Source organism: Paroedura picta, chromosome 8 (genome assembly GCF_049243985.1).
Source record: "Paroedura picta isolate Pp20150507F chromosome 8, Ppicta_v3.0, whole genome shotgun sequence".
NCBI classification, from domain to species: domain Eukaryota; kingdom Metazoa; phylum Chordata; class Lepidosauria; order Squamata; family Gekkonidae; genus Paroedura; species Paroedura picta.
Genome location: NC_135376.1, coordinates 76,823,139 through 76,836,312, shown reverse-complemented (window position 1 = coordinate 76,836,312; position 13,174 = coordinate 76,823,139). Strand labels below are relative to the sequence as shown.

The following is a 13,174-nucleotide window of genomic DNA, read 5'->3' as shown; positions in this document are numbered from 1 at the left end:
CGGCGGAACACTTAATCCCCACTGTCGCTAACAACTGGATTTTGCCAGTCTTGGAAACGGCTACGCAGTCAGCAGCAAACACAAGCATCACTTTGGCACTGTTTACCATAACGTGGGCATTTGATTCAGCGCCTCTGAGCCTTGGCATACTAGAATTAGAGCTGGTTTTTTGTATCCCACTTTGCACTACCCGAAGGAGCCTCAAAATGGCTTACAAGCATCTTTCCCTTCCTCTACTCATAGCAGGTACCCAGTGAGGTAGGTGGGGCCGAGAGAGCTCTGACAGGACTGCTCAATGAGAACAGCACGAGCAGGACTGTGATGAGCCCAAAGTCATCCAGCTGGCTGCGTGTAGAGGAGGAGCGGGGAATCAAGCCCAGCTCTCCAGATTAGAGGCTGCCGTTCTAGCCATCATACCATGCTGGCTCTCTAGGGAGATGCCTCCAAGAGTTTGCGCCATCTTAGATGGACGATTCGACTTTTGTGACATGAACACTGTTGTGAATCCTTTCATGTTATAAACTTTTATTTATAGATGTACAATTGTATAATTAATTCTAAATTAAGAAATACAACCTCTTGTGAGTATCTTCGGGGGGGGGGGGTCTATGTCTCTTTATTGCACATCGCTTGTTTCATCCATGGCTATCTACTGGAGAACTCGAATGGTTCAGATGGGGAGGCCCCGGGAGCGCCGATGCTGCTCTCGTCGTCGGGAACTTCATGCTGAAAGGCAAACCACCCAAACAACGGGAGCCTCTGGGATCTCTGCAGATTAGTCAACGAGGCTGAGGCTCCAGACAATCTTGCGGCCCGATCTTGCTGGAGGAGTAAGGAGGAAGGAGTCCTTTTACAGCTGCAGATGCGCATGGAGTGGATTTACCCTGGAATATGGGTACATTACGACAGGTGACAAGGCACGCTCAGTGACTTGCGCTGCACGAATATCCAGTCCGATCATTCCAAAGGAGCACCTCGACTAACATGACCTTACCTGCTACTCCTAAACTCAGCTGTGACTTGGCTCCAGCACAGATGCCTGAAAACGCTGGATACAGGAAATGGGTCCAGGGGAAAAAGGAAGAAGATTCCAGCCTGTGCAAATGGATGGGATTCTGACTTCCTCGGTCTAATGCCACGAGATGCTCTGTTTTCGAATCCGTGTTCGCTTCAATGGAGGGAGCCAGTCCAGGCATCCCAAAAGGAATACATGCACTGAGGTACCCCTGGCATTAAAAAGGAATGCAGGGGCTCTTTGTAGATGGGGGAGCTTTGTGACTGCTGCGGTTCCCCAAGATCCACACCCCTTCACCAGGGATTCGCCAAATCCGCAGGCGTTCATTCGTCAGGCTTCTTTTGTAGCATTCTGGTGGCTTTGGACGAGCAGCGTGGGCCTTATCTTTCTAAGGGGAGACGGTCTATGCAGTTATGGGGACAGGACTTACACTGATGGGAAACTGCAGCAAAAAGCCCCTCCGGATGAAAAACAGGAAGCCGACTAAGGGCCGAACACCACGGTTTGCACGCTCTCCCTTCTGTGCAAGGGAGACCTCTCCAAGCTCCGTGGAAACGGAAGAGAGATGCGTCTCAGCAGCAGCGCGAGGTGGACCACGGCCACCAGCGCGGAGGTCTCGGAACGGAAACTGGCCGTCGTTGTATGCCAAGGAAAGGCAGCCTGGCTTACAACTTTGCAGCTCTGCAAGAGGGAGAGGGGAGGGGGGAGTCACTGTAAGGAACAGGCAGCTGCAAGGAGGGAAAGCACTAGGCGGCGGCCCAGACAAACACTGATGGCAAGGCAGAGGGAGTGGGGGGGGGGGGGGGAAGAGACAGAGGCAGAGAGAGGCTGCAATAGAGAAAAATAAATAAGAAGCCCCATGCCAAACACGCAAGCTGTGACTCCAGTTCACTGGGGGCAAGCGTCCTCTCTGTGGGAGACTCGAAAATGCCACATGCGGCCACTAATCCCAACCAGGGCGAGGGATGCCTGCGCAAAATTAAAAAAAAACAAAAACTGCAGGTTGGATTCTACACGCATTCTCCTTCAGAAAAAAGCCACAAATAAAAGAAAAACTGATGTCCTCAAATAAGGCTGCCTTAAGTAGGAAAAATGTTTGCAGGATCAGACCAATAAGGGAGGGGCTGGGGGGGGGGCTAAAATGCACCCTTCCTGGGTTGTGTTCTGCAAAAACAAAATAATTTAATTCTATCCCTGCATAGTTTAGAAGTACAACATATTTACAGTTATAAGTTAATTCTAAATTACTTCTTCTGCTTTTAGAATAGATCCCTCTGTTACTGCTACAGATCTTCGGATGTTGCCCTCTCTCTCCAAAGTGACCGGTGCAGCTGCAGAAGAGGGTCTCCCCGCTGCTTCCTGGTCCTCCTCTCCCCCCAACTGCTGCCCCTGCAGGCTCAGAATCCCCCCCAAAGACAAAGACACTTGGCCTTTGGGATGCCTGGCTCCCGAAAGAGGCAGAACAGCTGACAGTGGCGGAAGGGGTGGGTGGGAGAGAGGATGAGCTTTTCTTCTAAGAAATGTCCAGGTCTAATGCTGGGCAGAGAGCAAGAGACAGAGGTTGAAAGAGAGAGGTGAGGGCAGCTGTGCGTTGCTAATTCTCCAATTCCATTTTTAATTTTAAGATCTGATTCTTTAGACCATTTCCTTGGCTCAGTTCACTTCCTCCGAAGTCTGCAGGCGTTTGAAGAGTCTGAGGATAAAAACAGCAACGGGCGTCAGTCTCCAGCACGTCAGGAGGAGAACAAGGCAACCCCAAAGAACCTGCCCCATAAATCCTCTTTCCCAACTCCAGGAAATGAGCAATATGGCCGACTGGAAAGGCTAAATCTGCCCATCTGCAGTTTATCTGTTTGCTATCTGACAACAGCTGCACTGGGAAATTCCCAGTCACAACCTGTGGGAAACAAACCACATATGTATTTCTGCTTCCCAGGGGGAGGAGGAGGAGGAAGAAGAGTTGCATTGAAAGAAGACGGCACACTGCAAGAAAGAGAGAGCTCTCAGAGTTTCCTCTTCCTTCCTGTATGCCATCTTATTTTGACAGCCTCCTTCACTGGAGCCTCCTTCACTGGAGGCTTGGCAGCAGTTCTCCTTAAAGAAGTGGTTGGTGACCTCTATAGTAAAACACCAGCCTGAGCAAAGCCCACAGAAGGGCATCTGCCCACGACATCACACAACTCTGCTTCAAGACAGAAGAGGCGAGGGGTGGGCAGGCCTGAAAGCTACCATCGGGTAGGGGCATTCATGACATGATTGTGAAGGCAAACCCAGCAGAGTTTCAATGCAGATGGATTGTGGGTAAAATGTGGGTAAAAGCAGAGTGGAGATCTAAATGGAGGGGCAAACCAGAGAGTTGGGTCCAGTGGAAAGTTTTTGCTGAACCAAGGCTGTTTTCTCTCCCACGGATGCTCCCCCAGTCCCTAGATCTCTGAGCCTCATCTCGTGCTGTTCCAGAGTCCTCCTTTCCCCCAGGAACAGCATTTGGGGGACACTCTGAGATGCGGGGTCTGCAGGATGGAAGGAGAAGAGCTGTTTTTCTGTACCCTGCTTTTCACTCTCCAAAGGGGTCCCCAAAGCAGCTTACAATTGCCTTCCCTTATGAGGAGGTGAGGCTGAGAGAACTGCAATTGGCCTAAGGTCACCCAGCAGGCCTCATATGTCTCTAAGTGGCTTACAATTGCCTTCCCATCCTCTCCCTACAACTTATTTCCTGCAAGGTACATTGAACTGAGAGCTCTGAGAGAACTCTGATTGGCCCAAGGTCATCCATGCGGCCTCATGTGTCTAACAAAGGCTTACAATCACCTTCCCTTTCTCTCCCCACAACTGATGCCCCGTGAGGTGTGTGGGGCTGAGAAAGCTCTGAGAGACTGGCCCAGCTGGCTGCATGTGCAAGAGGAAATCAAAACCTGGTTCTTCAGGTAAGAGGCCACCAATTCTTAATCCCTACACCAAGCAAGTTCCTCTCCACCGAGGAAAATTCCTTTTGACATTGGACATTTTCCGCAGGATCAAAGCCAATGTCTGGCCTGCATTACTTTAGACTCCAGTGGGGGCTCCTTAATACCAAAATCTCTTCCCCTCCACTCAGTGCAGGATTCTGAGCAATTCATACACCTAGACTGGACTACTGCAATAAGCTCTAGTTAAATATCTTAACTAAACAAATAATAAATAAATTTACCACTCCTGTGAGAAGTAGACCTGGATAAGGAAGGATAACTCATCCCCTGCTTATTTTAAAAGTCTCTTTCAACTCTGTGGTGGTTAAGAACGGCGGCCTCTAATCTGGAGAGATGGGCTTGATTCGCCCGCTCCTCCACCACGTGCAGCCACCTGGGTGACCTTGGGCCACTCTTGGTTCTGTTAGAGCTGTTCTCAGAGCAGTTCTGTCAGAGCTCTCTCACTCTCACCTACCTCACAAGGTGCCTGTTGTGGGGAGAGAAGGGAAGGTGATTGTCAGCTTTGAGACTCCTTCAAGTAGTGAAAAGTGGGGTATAAAACCCAACTCTTCTTCTAAACCACACCACTTGTGTTCCTGTGGAGATGGAGACTGAGGCAGGGGCATGGGTTATTCCTCCTTTCAAAAACAAATCTACATCCTTCTTTGCTTCCTGTTTGGGACCCAAAGCGGCTTTACACATTGTTCTCCCCTCCTCTACTTTTACCCTCACAACACGCACCTGATGAAGGGATCTTCCACATTCAAAAGCCCACAGAATCTTGTTGGTAACTATGGTGGTACCAGACTCAAATCGTTCAACCACCTCAACAGGCAGGCTAGGCTCAGGGTCACCCAACAAGCTCCCACTGCTGTCCTACATAGTTCAGGGGGTTGGACTAGATGGCTCATGAAGTCCCTTCCAACTCTATTATTCTATGAATCTATGATTCTATGAGGGCCCCAGTGCAGGGTGTGTCCCAGATCCTAGGTCTGATGCTCCCACTGTGCCAGATCTCAAAGTGCAGGCCAGACCGGAAGGCACCCCTTCATGAGCGGATGGGAAATCCCCATTGCAGAGGAAGTCTTGGGAAAACAGCTGGGGGGGGGGAGGGGGGATGGGAAAAACCCGTCTCTGATGTGATTAGGGTTGCCAGCCTCCAGGTGGTGAAAAAGATGAACAACCGCGAAGGGAAAAACAGTACAGAATATTTAATGCACTATTTCCCAGGAAAATGAACAGCAGAGTCAAAAATAACGATCCAACACAGAACTAGCAGAGACTCGATAAGAGAACCATTCCTGTCCCGGAACGTACATGAAGAGAATTGAAGCATTCATTCTCAAAAGTTAATTTTCACAACTGAACAGCATCCGGTATAAAATCATTTTCAGAATGACTCTTCCATCAACTACAATGTCAGTCTCCAAGACTTATGGGGAAACGGCCTCCCTCCAGATCGCTCGCTCACACTAAATATCATGTGCTATTTTGCCCCTCATGGTCTTTCGTATTTTTCACCTGCACCGTGTGGCCCACTCATTTCAAACCTCCAGGTGGTGGTTGGGGATCTCCTGGGGTTACGCCTGACCTCCTGGTCACAGAGACCAGGTTCCCTGGAGAGAATGGCCGCCGTGGAAGGCGGGATCTACAGCCCAATTCCCCACTGAAGTTTCTCCCCTCCTCAAGCTCCGTCCCCCAAGTCTCCAGGTGTTTCCCAACCTAGAGATGGCAAGCCTAGACATGATGCGGATCATGCAACTCAAAACATTTGCCCAGCTGCTTAGAGAAGCTCTGGATGTCAGAAGAGCCCCTTAGAAGAAGGTTGCACAGTCATCACGCGCATGACGGTCCCGCATGGCTGAAAGTGGAGCTCGGAGAGGCCCCGCCCACTTCTCCAGCCTACGCAAATTCTCCCCCGGACATTGCCAGGAGTGCCACTGGAAGCCACAGCTAAGCCGACTGACAGCATCTCCGAGAACATCTCGATCAGATTAAGTTCTGTGCTGAGCCAGAAGCTGGCAGTAGGGAAAAGGTCCCAAAAGGCGGGCAAATCAGCCTCTGAGTCGTTCCTGCCAGGCTCCCCAAAAGGCATCTTCCGCACCGGCAGGGTCGCGTAGGAGAAGCCAAAAGGACTTTGGAAGGGCCATGGAAGCCAAAGGAGGGCTTCTTGATGGAGGGATTTGCGTGCAAGGGAAGGAGATGGGCATTCCTTCGGGGCCAAATCTAAAAATAAGCACAGGAAAGACAACCCCGCCGGCTCTTACTTTGACCTCGAGAGAGCCCTTCCCCAACAGCTATCCATGCAAGGAGGCCTGCACTTCCGACAGTCTGCTGCAGCTTGGCGTGCCCATCTTCTGCGCTCTCTGATACAGGTCTGAGTCTCCAAAGTAACGTGCCCGGTACAGTAAGCCTTCCTCTGCACAGAAAGATGAAAAAGACAAGTCATGGAGACAATTGTCAAGAATTCCCACATGTGAGACCTCCGCTTAAGCTTGTGCAGGACCTGCTGACAGACATTTCCACAGAACTCAGAAGACACAGGGCCACGCTCCCCTGAGCCCTTCCATTTGGTCATGTGCCATCTTGCGCAGGAAGCTGCAGCCAGGCAATAGAACAAACTCTGCCCCGGCCATCAGATTCGCCAAGATGAACTGCAGCGAGACACGGCGATGGCAAAACTTTCAGATCTGATGCACAACAGGCTGACATCGGGCTTTAGAAGAAAATGGAAGTTGTCTTCCAGAAACAGTCACTCTGTAGCATGTAGTGCATTATTTTTAAAACAATAAATGATATTTTGTTTTTAAAAAGCAGCAGAGGGCAGCTTGGTCACCACCACAGGGGGCCTAGCTGAGATTCTCCATGACACATACTAAAAACATCTGTGTCCTCCGGGACAGTATTGGTAGCTTTAGGATGCCAGTCTATGGACCCAGCGGCTAAAGTTTGTCTAAAAGAGTCGAGAAGCATTTGGTCGCAGCATCTAAATACACCAGGGAACTTAATCTGCCAAGCAGTCATTGCCTGCATCAGACTTGCCAATGTTAGGTGTTGCTCTTAACTGGCGTCTCTTGCTAATGGCCTTCTGAGGCCCCTGCAGGCATCATTCAACAGCAGTCCCGTGGTAACTTAGAGCAGGGGCAGTCAACCTGTGGTCCTCCAGATGCCCATGGACTACAATTCCCATGAGCCCCTGCCAGCGAACACTGGAATGTAATTGTAGTCCATGGACATCTGGAGGACCACAGGTTGACTACCCCTGACTTAGAGGACTAACAAAAAGCATTATGCTTCCGAAAAAGTTAGCAATGGCCCCAAAAAGGCTCAGGCCAGAATAAAATCTGTGAGTCTTTAGGGTGCCCCTGGACTCTTATTTGCCTTTGCCGTCAGGGACTAACATCGCTACTCCTCAGGAAGTGTTTGGTAAGCACCGTCTGCGTTCTTGAAGACTGTGAAAACACTCTCTGGCGATGTATACATGCAACCTGGAGAGCCTGCTTTCCCTACAAGGGATGGTCAACTGGGAACTAGCAAGCCAGATCTGAATCTTGAGGCGCCTTGGAAGCAAAATAAAAATGGCTTCAGGTTAGACTTTCAAAGGTTACCTCTGGGTTTGGTCTGCAAAGCAGATGGACTATATTTGCGTCAAACAGAACACCTGAGCCCAGGTTAGACCGCAAGAAGCATCACAGAGCCCAATCGTTTGGCAAAGCAGCCAGTTTGCAGCAAAAGACCACTCCTAGCCCCCTCCAAACAGTCAGAGCGGTCACTCTTCTAGAGCACATGTCTGGCCTTGTACTGAAGAGAGCTCTAAGAACCGGGAACGTAGTTCCTTTTTGAAAAGCCAGCTCGCTTACTCTGCTGCTTCTCCTTCCAGCAGTTATTTCTGAGGTTTGCAATGTAGTCGTCTTCCACGCTCCTCTCCACGTTTTTCAGGTTTGCACCGGTGTACTCTTCTGCAAAGCTGTCGGCTACATAGTAGGCCACTTTCAAGTGCTCCGTCGCTCTCTTGTGTATATGGCCGACAGACCTGGGCGAGAGGAGAAAGGATGTAAAAGGAAGCTGGGAGGAAGAAGAGGCTCCTCTTGCTGACCCTGCAGGTTCCCAAGTCAAAAATAGGAAGCCACTAAACTCTCCTGTCCTTGCAGCCAGCTAAACTGGGGGGGAGGGGGGGCAGTAGGTGTTTCATGGGCTGCGTTTGGTTTGGTGGATCACAAACCACCAGGATTTATAGTGGGTCAAAGCTGTAAGCAGGGATGATGGGAAAACAGCTGAACACTCACAGGTAAGAGACAATCTGCAGGATTCCCAGCCTGGAATGCTGTCAAAGGGAGAACTGCAGTGCTATTCACTAGGAATCCATTTGCCACACAGCAGTATTTGAAAGGTGGAAAAAGCTTGGGACAAAGAACAGCAGGTGTGATCAGGAATATGGGAAGGTTACTGTTTCCAGTGTCCTCTCCATGGATGCCAGTGCAACTCCCCTCCATGCATGTGCAGTGCTCTTGTAAGGAGAGTTATACTTTCTAAGTACGCTGACGTCAGAGGGCTTTGAGGCAGGGAACCCTGTGGGGGACTGCACTGTTAAAGAATGCTTGTTCACCCAAAACACTGTAAACAACAAGTATCCATTTGGGACCGGTAGATCTGAATTTGTTCCCAATGTGAATCTGAAACAGAGCATGTGGGCTACTGGCAGCTGGAGGTCCCCAGTCCCCATCCTCCTCCTCCTAGCAGCCAGTCCCAAAAGCAGCAGCTGGGGTCAACCTGCCGTGAGCAGGAGGGTCTGTTCTTACTCTGAAAAGAGAAAGGATTAATCCACTAAGTAGCAGGAGGGCCAGCTAAAACAGGCTGCCGGAGAGATCACTTTTCTCAGCAAACACACCTCCCGAATCGTCCGTGTTTTAGAACACGTACAGGATGAGTGCTAATCCTTTCTCACAACTTGAATACCAAAGAGTCAAGCAAGCCTCCCTTCTTGGAAGCCACGCCAACTTTTCACTTCCCTAGTGCCATCTACACAACAGCCTTGCGGGGTAGATTGAGAGAGCGTTCATCTGTCTGGAGCAGTGGAAAAGAGCGAGATTGGCATGGTGGGACAAAAGGCAGAACTGAACTGAGAAACCCCGGGAAAAAAATTATATCTAATCAGGAACAATGGATCTTCACGGCATTGGTCAGTTTTGGTTTAATTATAATTGCATAATTTTATGGTTGGGGGGTCACCACAACATGAGGAACTGTAATAAAGGGCCGTGGCATTAGGAAGGTTGAGAACCACTGATCTACGGTGATCATCAGACCGGTCACTTGGATAGCTTGGGAATGCCTGTTTTCCAAGCAGCCATGTGCTTCCCTTTGCCAAGACAGCTGCCAAGTTCAGCTTCCCAGATTTTCCTAAACAGCCACTGCGTAGAGCGCCAGGGCCAGGCAGTGAGTCACCATCGCCCCCTGCTGGCTGGTCCCCATGCAACAGCTGCAGTGGCAAGCACCGGCCGAGGGCATGCATGGTCTGTTTGGCAGGAAGCAGACAGAATTAACGCCAAGAAGTTTGCCATCTGGTTGACGCAGCTAATCTTCCTGTGATGAGCCAACAGCCAAACCCGTGCCTTTGGCTTCCTCTGCACTGTGTTTTAAGTTTCCATCAAGGTTTTAATTTTTTGGGAGAGGGCAGGGATATACAGTCGAGTAAAAACGAAGTCCGAGAAAGGTGATCACATCAGGTGCTGCAAGGCAAAAGGATATGCCGTGCGCTGGAGGCCCTAACCCTCTCCATGACCCAGGAAGCATCATTTTAAGTACCTGGATGACACAGCAACGATTCCAAGCTCTACGGTTACTGGAGTGGAAGACAGCTCACTTAAGGCACAAACTCCCCCCCCCCCGCCGCATTTTGCTGCTACAGGTAAGCCTGCCACTCCTGGACACGCCTTCCCTAACAGGGAGCCTCCTTCTATTGGGGGCCCTGCTGGAGATTTATTTGGGCCTGCTGCCCAGGAAAAGAGGTGGTGGGCCTAGCTGTACACTCCTCTCCTGTCCGTAATCCAGTTAGCAGTCAGGAGGCTTCGGCTCTACTGACAACTTTCAAGGTTCCTGCAAGATTCATGAAGGGACAGAAAGCCTCTACAAATGTGGTGGCAAAAATCAGTATTGCGGGTGCCTGGGGCTGTTGTGTGTCGAGCCGTCTCTGTACACGCCTACCTAGGACAGGGAACATATATCCAGGTAATTAACTTCCACCCATTCAGGAGACCCTTCCAGGGCTGTTGAGAAAGCCTGCTGTGGGGTTTTCAAGGCAAGAGACCCTCATAGGTGGTTGGCCATTGCCTGCCTCCGCATCAGGCCCTGGGATTCCTCGGAGGTCTCCCATCCAGGCACTAAGCAGGGCCGACCCTGCTTAGCTTCTGAGACCGGGCTAGCCTGACCTATCCAGGTCAGGGTATGCGGAAGTTACCAGGGCCAAAACTAGAACGAGAGGGGTACTAGGGGCAGGGGTAGTCAACCTGTGGTCCTCCAGATGTCCATGGACTACAATTCCTATGAGCCCCTGCCAGCAAATTCTGGCAGGAGCTCATGGCAATTGTAGTCCATGGACATCTGGAGGACCACAGGTTGACTACCCCTGTACTAGGGGGAGACCCTAGAACAAAGGACAGGCTGAAAAAGCACTCCTCTTGGCCGTGTGCTCTAGTCCCATGTCATCTCCCCTTCAGGTTTTTTGTCCTCCCAAGAAGTGCAGGGGACAGGAAGGAAAGGCTGGGTGGGCAGCTGGGAAACGGGCAGGTGGCACCCATCGCGGGCTCTGGTCCAGCCCCCTGTTGCGAAACCAGCACAAACAGAGACGTCCATTCAGACTGGTGCCCTTGGAGTGTATCTGTTGCTCTCCCGGATATCGTCAGCTTGGCTCGTTAATCAGCTGATAGAAGCTGGTCACGGCACAGCGGGACGGGAATTAGTTATCTCGGCAAGATGACAGCAAACAGCAACCTGTCACATGACAGGGAAGAAGCGAATTTCTACAGGGCCCCCGTATTAATTTGTCTTCCAGGGCTGAGAGATAAGCTTGCTGGTGTCATGCGTCTCAGCTGAGTGCTGCGGGAGGGGGGTGGGAAGGGGAGGGGGAAACGGAGTCCTTCTTGCACCGATCTGCTGAACTCTGTCCACATCACCTCAAGAGGTACAAAACAAATTAGCCAATATCATTTTGCCCCTGTATAATTCTATAGCGTGATCTCAGTCGGAATACTGTGCACAGTCACTACATGTCACTGCATGTCAAAAAAGACATCCCTTTGGGAAAGGTGCAGAAAAGGGCAACTGAAATCCTGAAGGGGATGGAATGCCTTCCCTATGAAGAAAGGGTAAGAAGATGAGGGCTCTTCAGTTTGGAGAAAAGAGGATCAAGGGGTAACGTGACCGAGGTTTACAGAATTATGCGCGGGACACAGAAGGTCGAGAAAGAAGCACTTTTCTCCCCTTCTCACCTTACAAGAACTTGTGGGACACTCAACAAGATTAATGGAACAGACAGAAAGGAATACTTGTTCACCCAAAGTGTAACTAACACATGGAATTCCCTGCCACAGGAAGTGGTGGCAGCTACAAGCACAAAGAGCTTCAAGAGGGGATGGGATAAGCCCATGCAGCAGAAGTCCATCAGTGACTATCAGACGCGAGGTATTGATAGGACACTGTGTCTGGGGCAGAGATGCTCTGTATTCTGGGTGCCTGGGGAAGGGGGGAGGGCAACCACTGCAGGGCTTCTGGCCCTGCTGACAGATTGCTTGATGCCACCTGAGTTTCGGCTCATGTGCCACACAGAGTGTTGGCCTGGACGGGCCACTGGCCTGGTCCAACCAGGCTCCTGTTAGATCCTTAAAAGACACGCACAAACCAAACAAAGCACAAGCAAATCCAAGCAGGAAATAGACAGTGATGAGGCGTCAGTCAGTCAGAGGGTTTGGAAGAGAGCGCCTCAGCTTAGGTTTGCTCTGCAAAGCATGTGACGTGATAAGGGACTGACATTTTGCTTTGCGAAACAACATTCTTATCTGGAGCGACGGATGCAGCCAGATCTCCAAGTTCACAGGAGGCATCTGCTGAAAGAGCCTGATCTGACGACATTTTCACCCAAGCAACCGAAGGATCCTGAGGCCGGCTGTCTCCGCTACCCGAACGCCCAAACCTTTCCAATAGCTCTTATCTTAGGAGGCATCGGGCGGTGCCACGAGTCAGGCGCGAGAAGCGTAAGGGAAGGAAGTGAAAATGCCACACAGGAAAGAGCACCGGCAGCAAACCAGAAGCTGGCCAAGAACCTTTTTCCTCACACTGCCTCCCAGGTCTCCCAACTGGCCTGGGGAGGGGGGGAGGGTGTTGAAGGAGATAACAGGAACTCACGGTCTGTGGCTCAGGCTGTACGGTGGACTGGAGACCATCATCTGGCTGAGTGCGGACACGATGATGAGGATGAGGATAGGCATCAGCTGGACAAACAACCCAAGGCCACCCTGGAGGGGGGGAAGGAGGAGACATTTTCAGGGGAGATGCAGTCATAAAATGGCTCTTCGACTCTTGCACAGGGGTGTGCGCATGAACAGCCACCCACCCAAATACAGGATTTTTCAGATTCATGGTTCCTGGAAAAAAACTGAACTTCAATACTGGTACGGCATTCAGATTCAGGTTTTATCAGAAATCCTGATGTTTTTCCAGCTCTCTTATACCCTATGGGACCATTACAGTCAATGGGGAATCTATCTAGAGGTATCCGGTGTGTGTTTTGAGACAGATGCATCAAAATGTGCAGCGTAGCTTCAGGTGCCTCTTCTCAAAAGACTCTCCAAGTTTCAAAAATATTGGACCAGGAGCTCCAGTTCTATGAGCCCCCAAAGAAAGTCCCCCCCCCTCATCCTCCATTGTTTCCAGTACTGGTGGTGGGAAACAAGTAAAGCAAAGTAAAGCATCAAAGCTTGCTCCCTGCATTTGCTGGCAGGGGCTCATGGGAATTGTAGTCCATGGACATCTGGAGGGCCTTCCCCTGGCTTAAAGACTCCAGAGGTTTCTCTGCGTTATAGAGGATGATGCCGGGCCTAGATGAACAGGTCCACTGAAGTGATGATGCAGAAGTCTTCGCCCCTCAAGCGCTGGGGAGCCACATGTGCAACAGGGGAGTGGGGTGGACCCAGAATTCCAACAGTCCTTTTTCACGTTC

The 13,174-nt window shown here is 50.7% G+C and overlaps 1 protein-coding gene across 1 annotated transcript in view; it reads right to left on the bottom strand.

The window, feature by feature from the left end:
- Positions 1-505: 505 nt before the first annotated feature.
- Positions 506-13,174, bottom strand: part of DNAJB12 (DnaJ heat shock protein family (Hsp40) member B12) — a 35,912-nt gene continuing 23,243 nt past the window's right edge. The window contains exons 6-9 of the mRNA XM_077350447.1: positions 12,361-12,470; positions 7,821-7,993; positions 6,228-6,379; positions 506-2,708 (exon numbers count right to left, since the gene is read on the bottom strand). Of these exons, the coding sequence (XP_077206562.1) occupies positions 6,258-6,379; positions 7,821-7,993; positions 12,361-12,470 (405 nt within the window). The 3' untranslated portion in view covers positions 506-2,708; positions 6,228-6,257. The remainder of the gene's footprint in view (positions 2,709-6,227; positions 6,380-7,820; positions 7,994-12,360; positions 12,471-13,174) is intronic.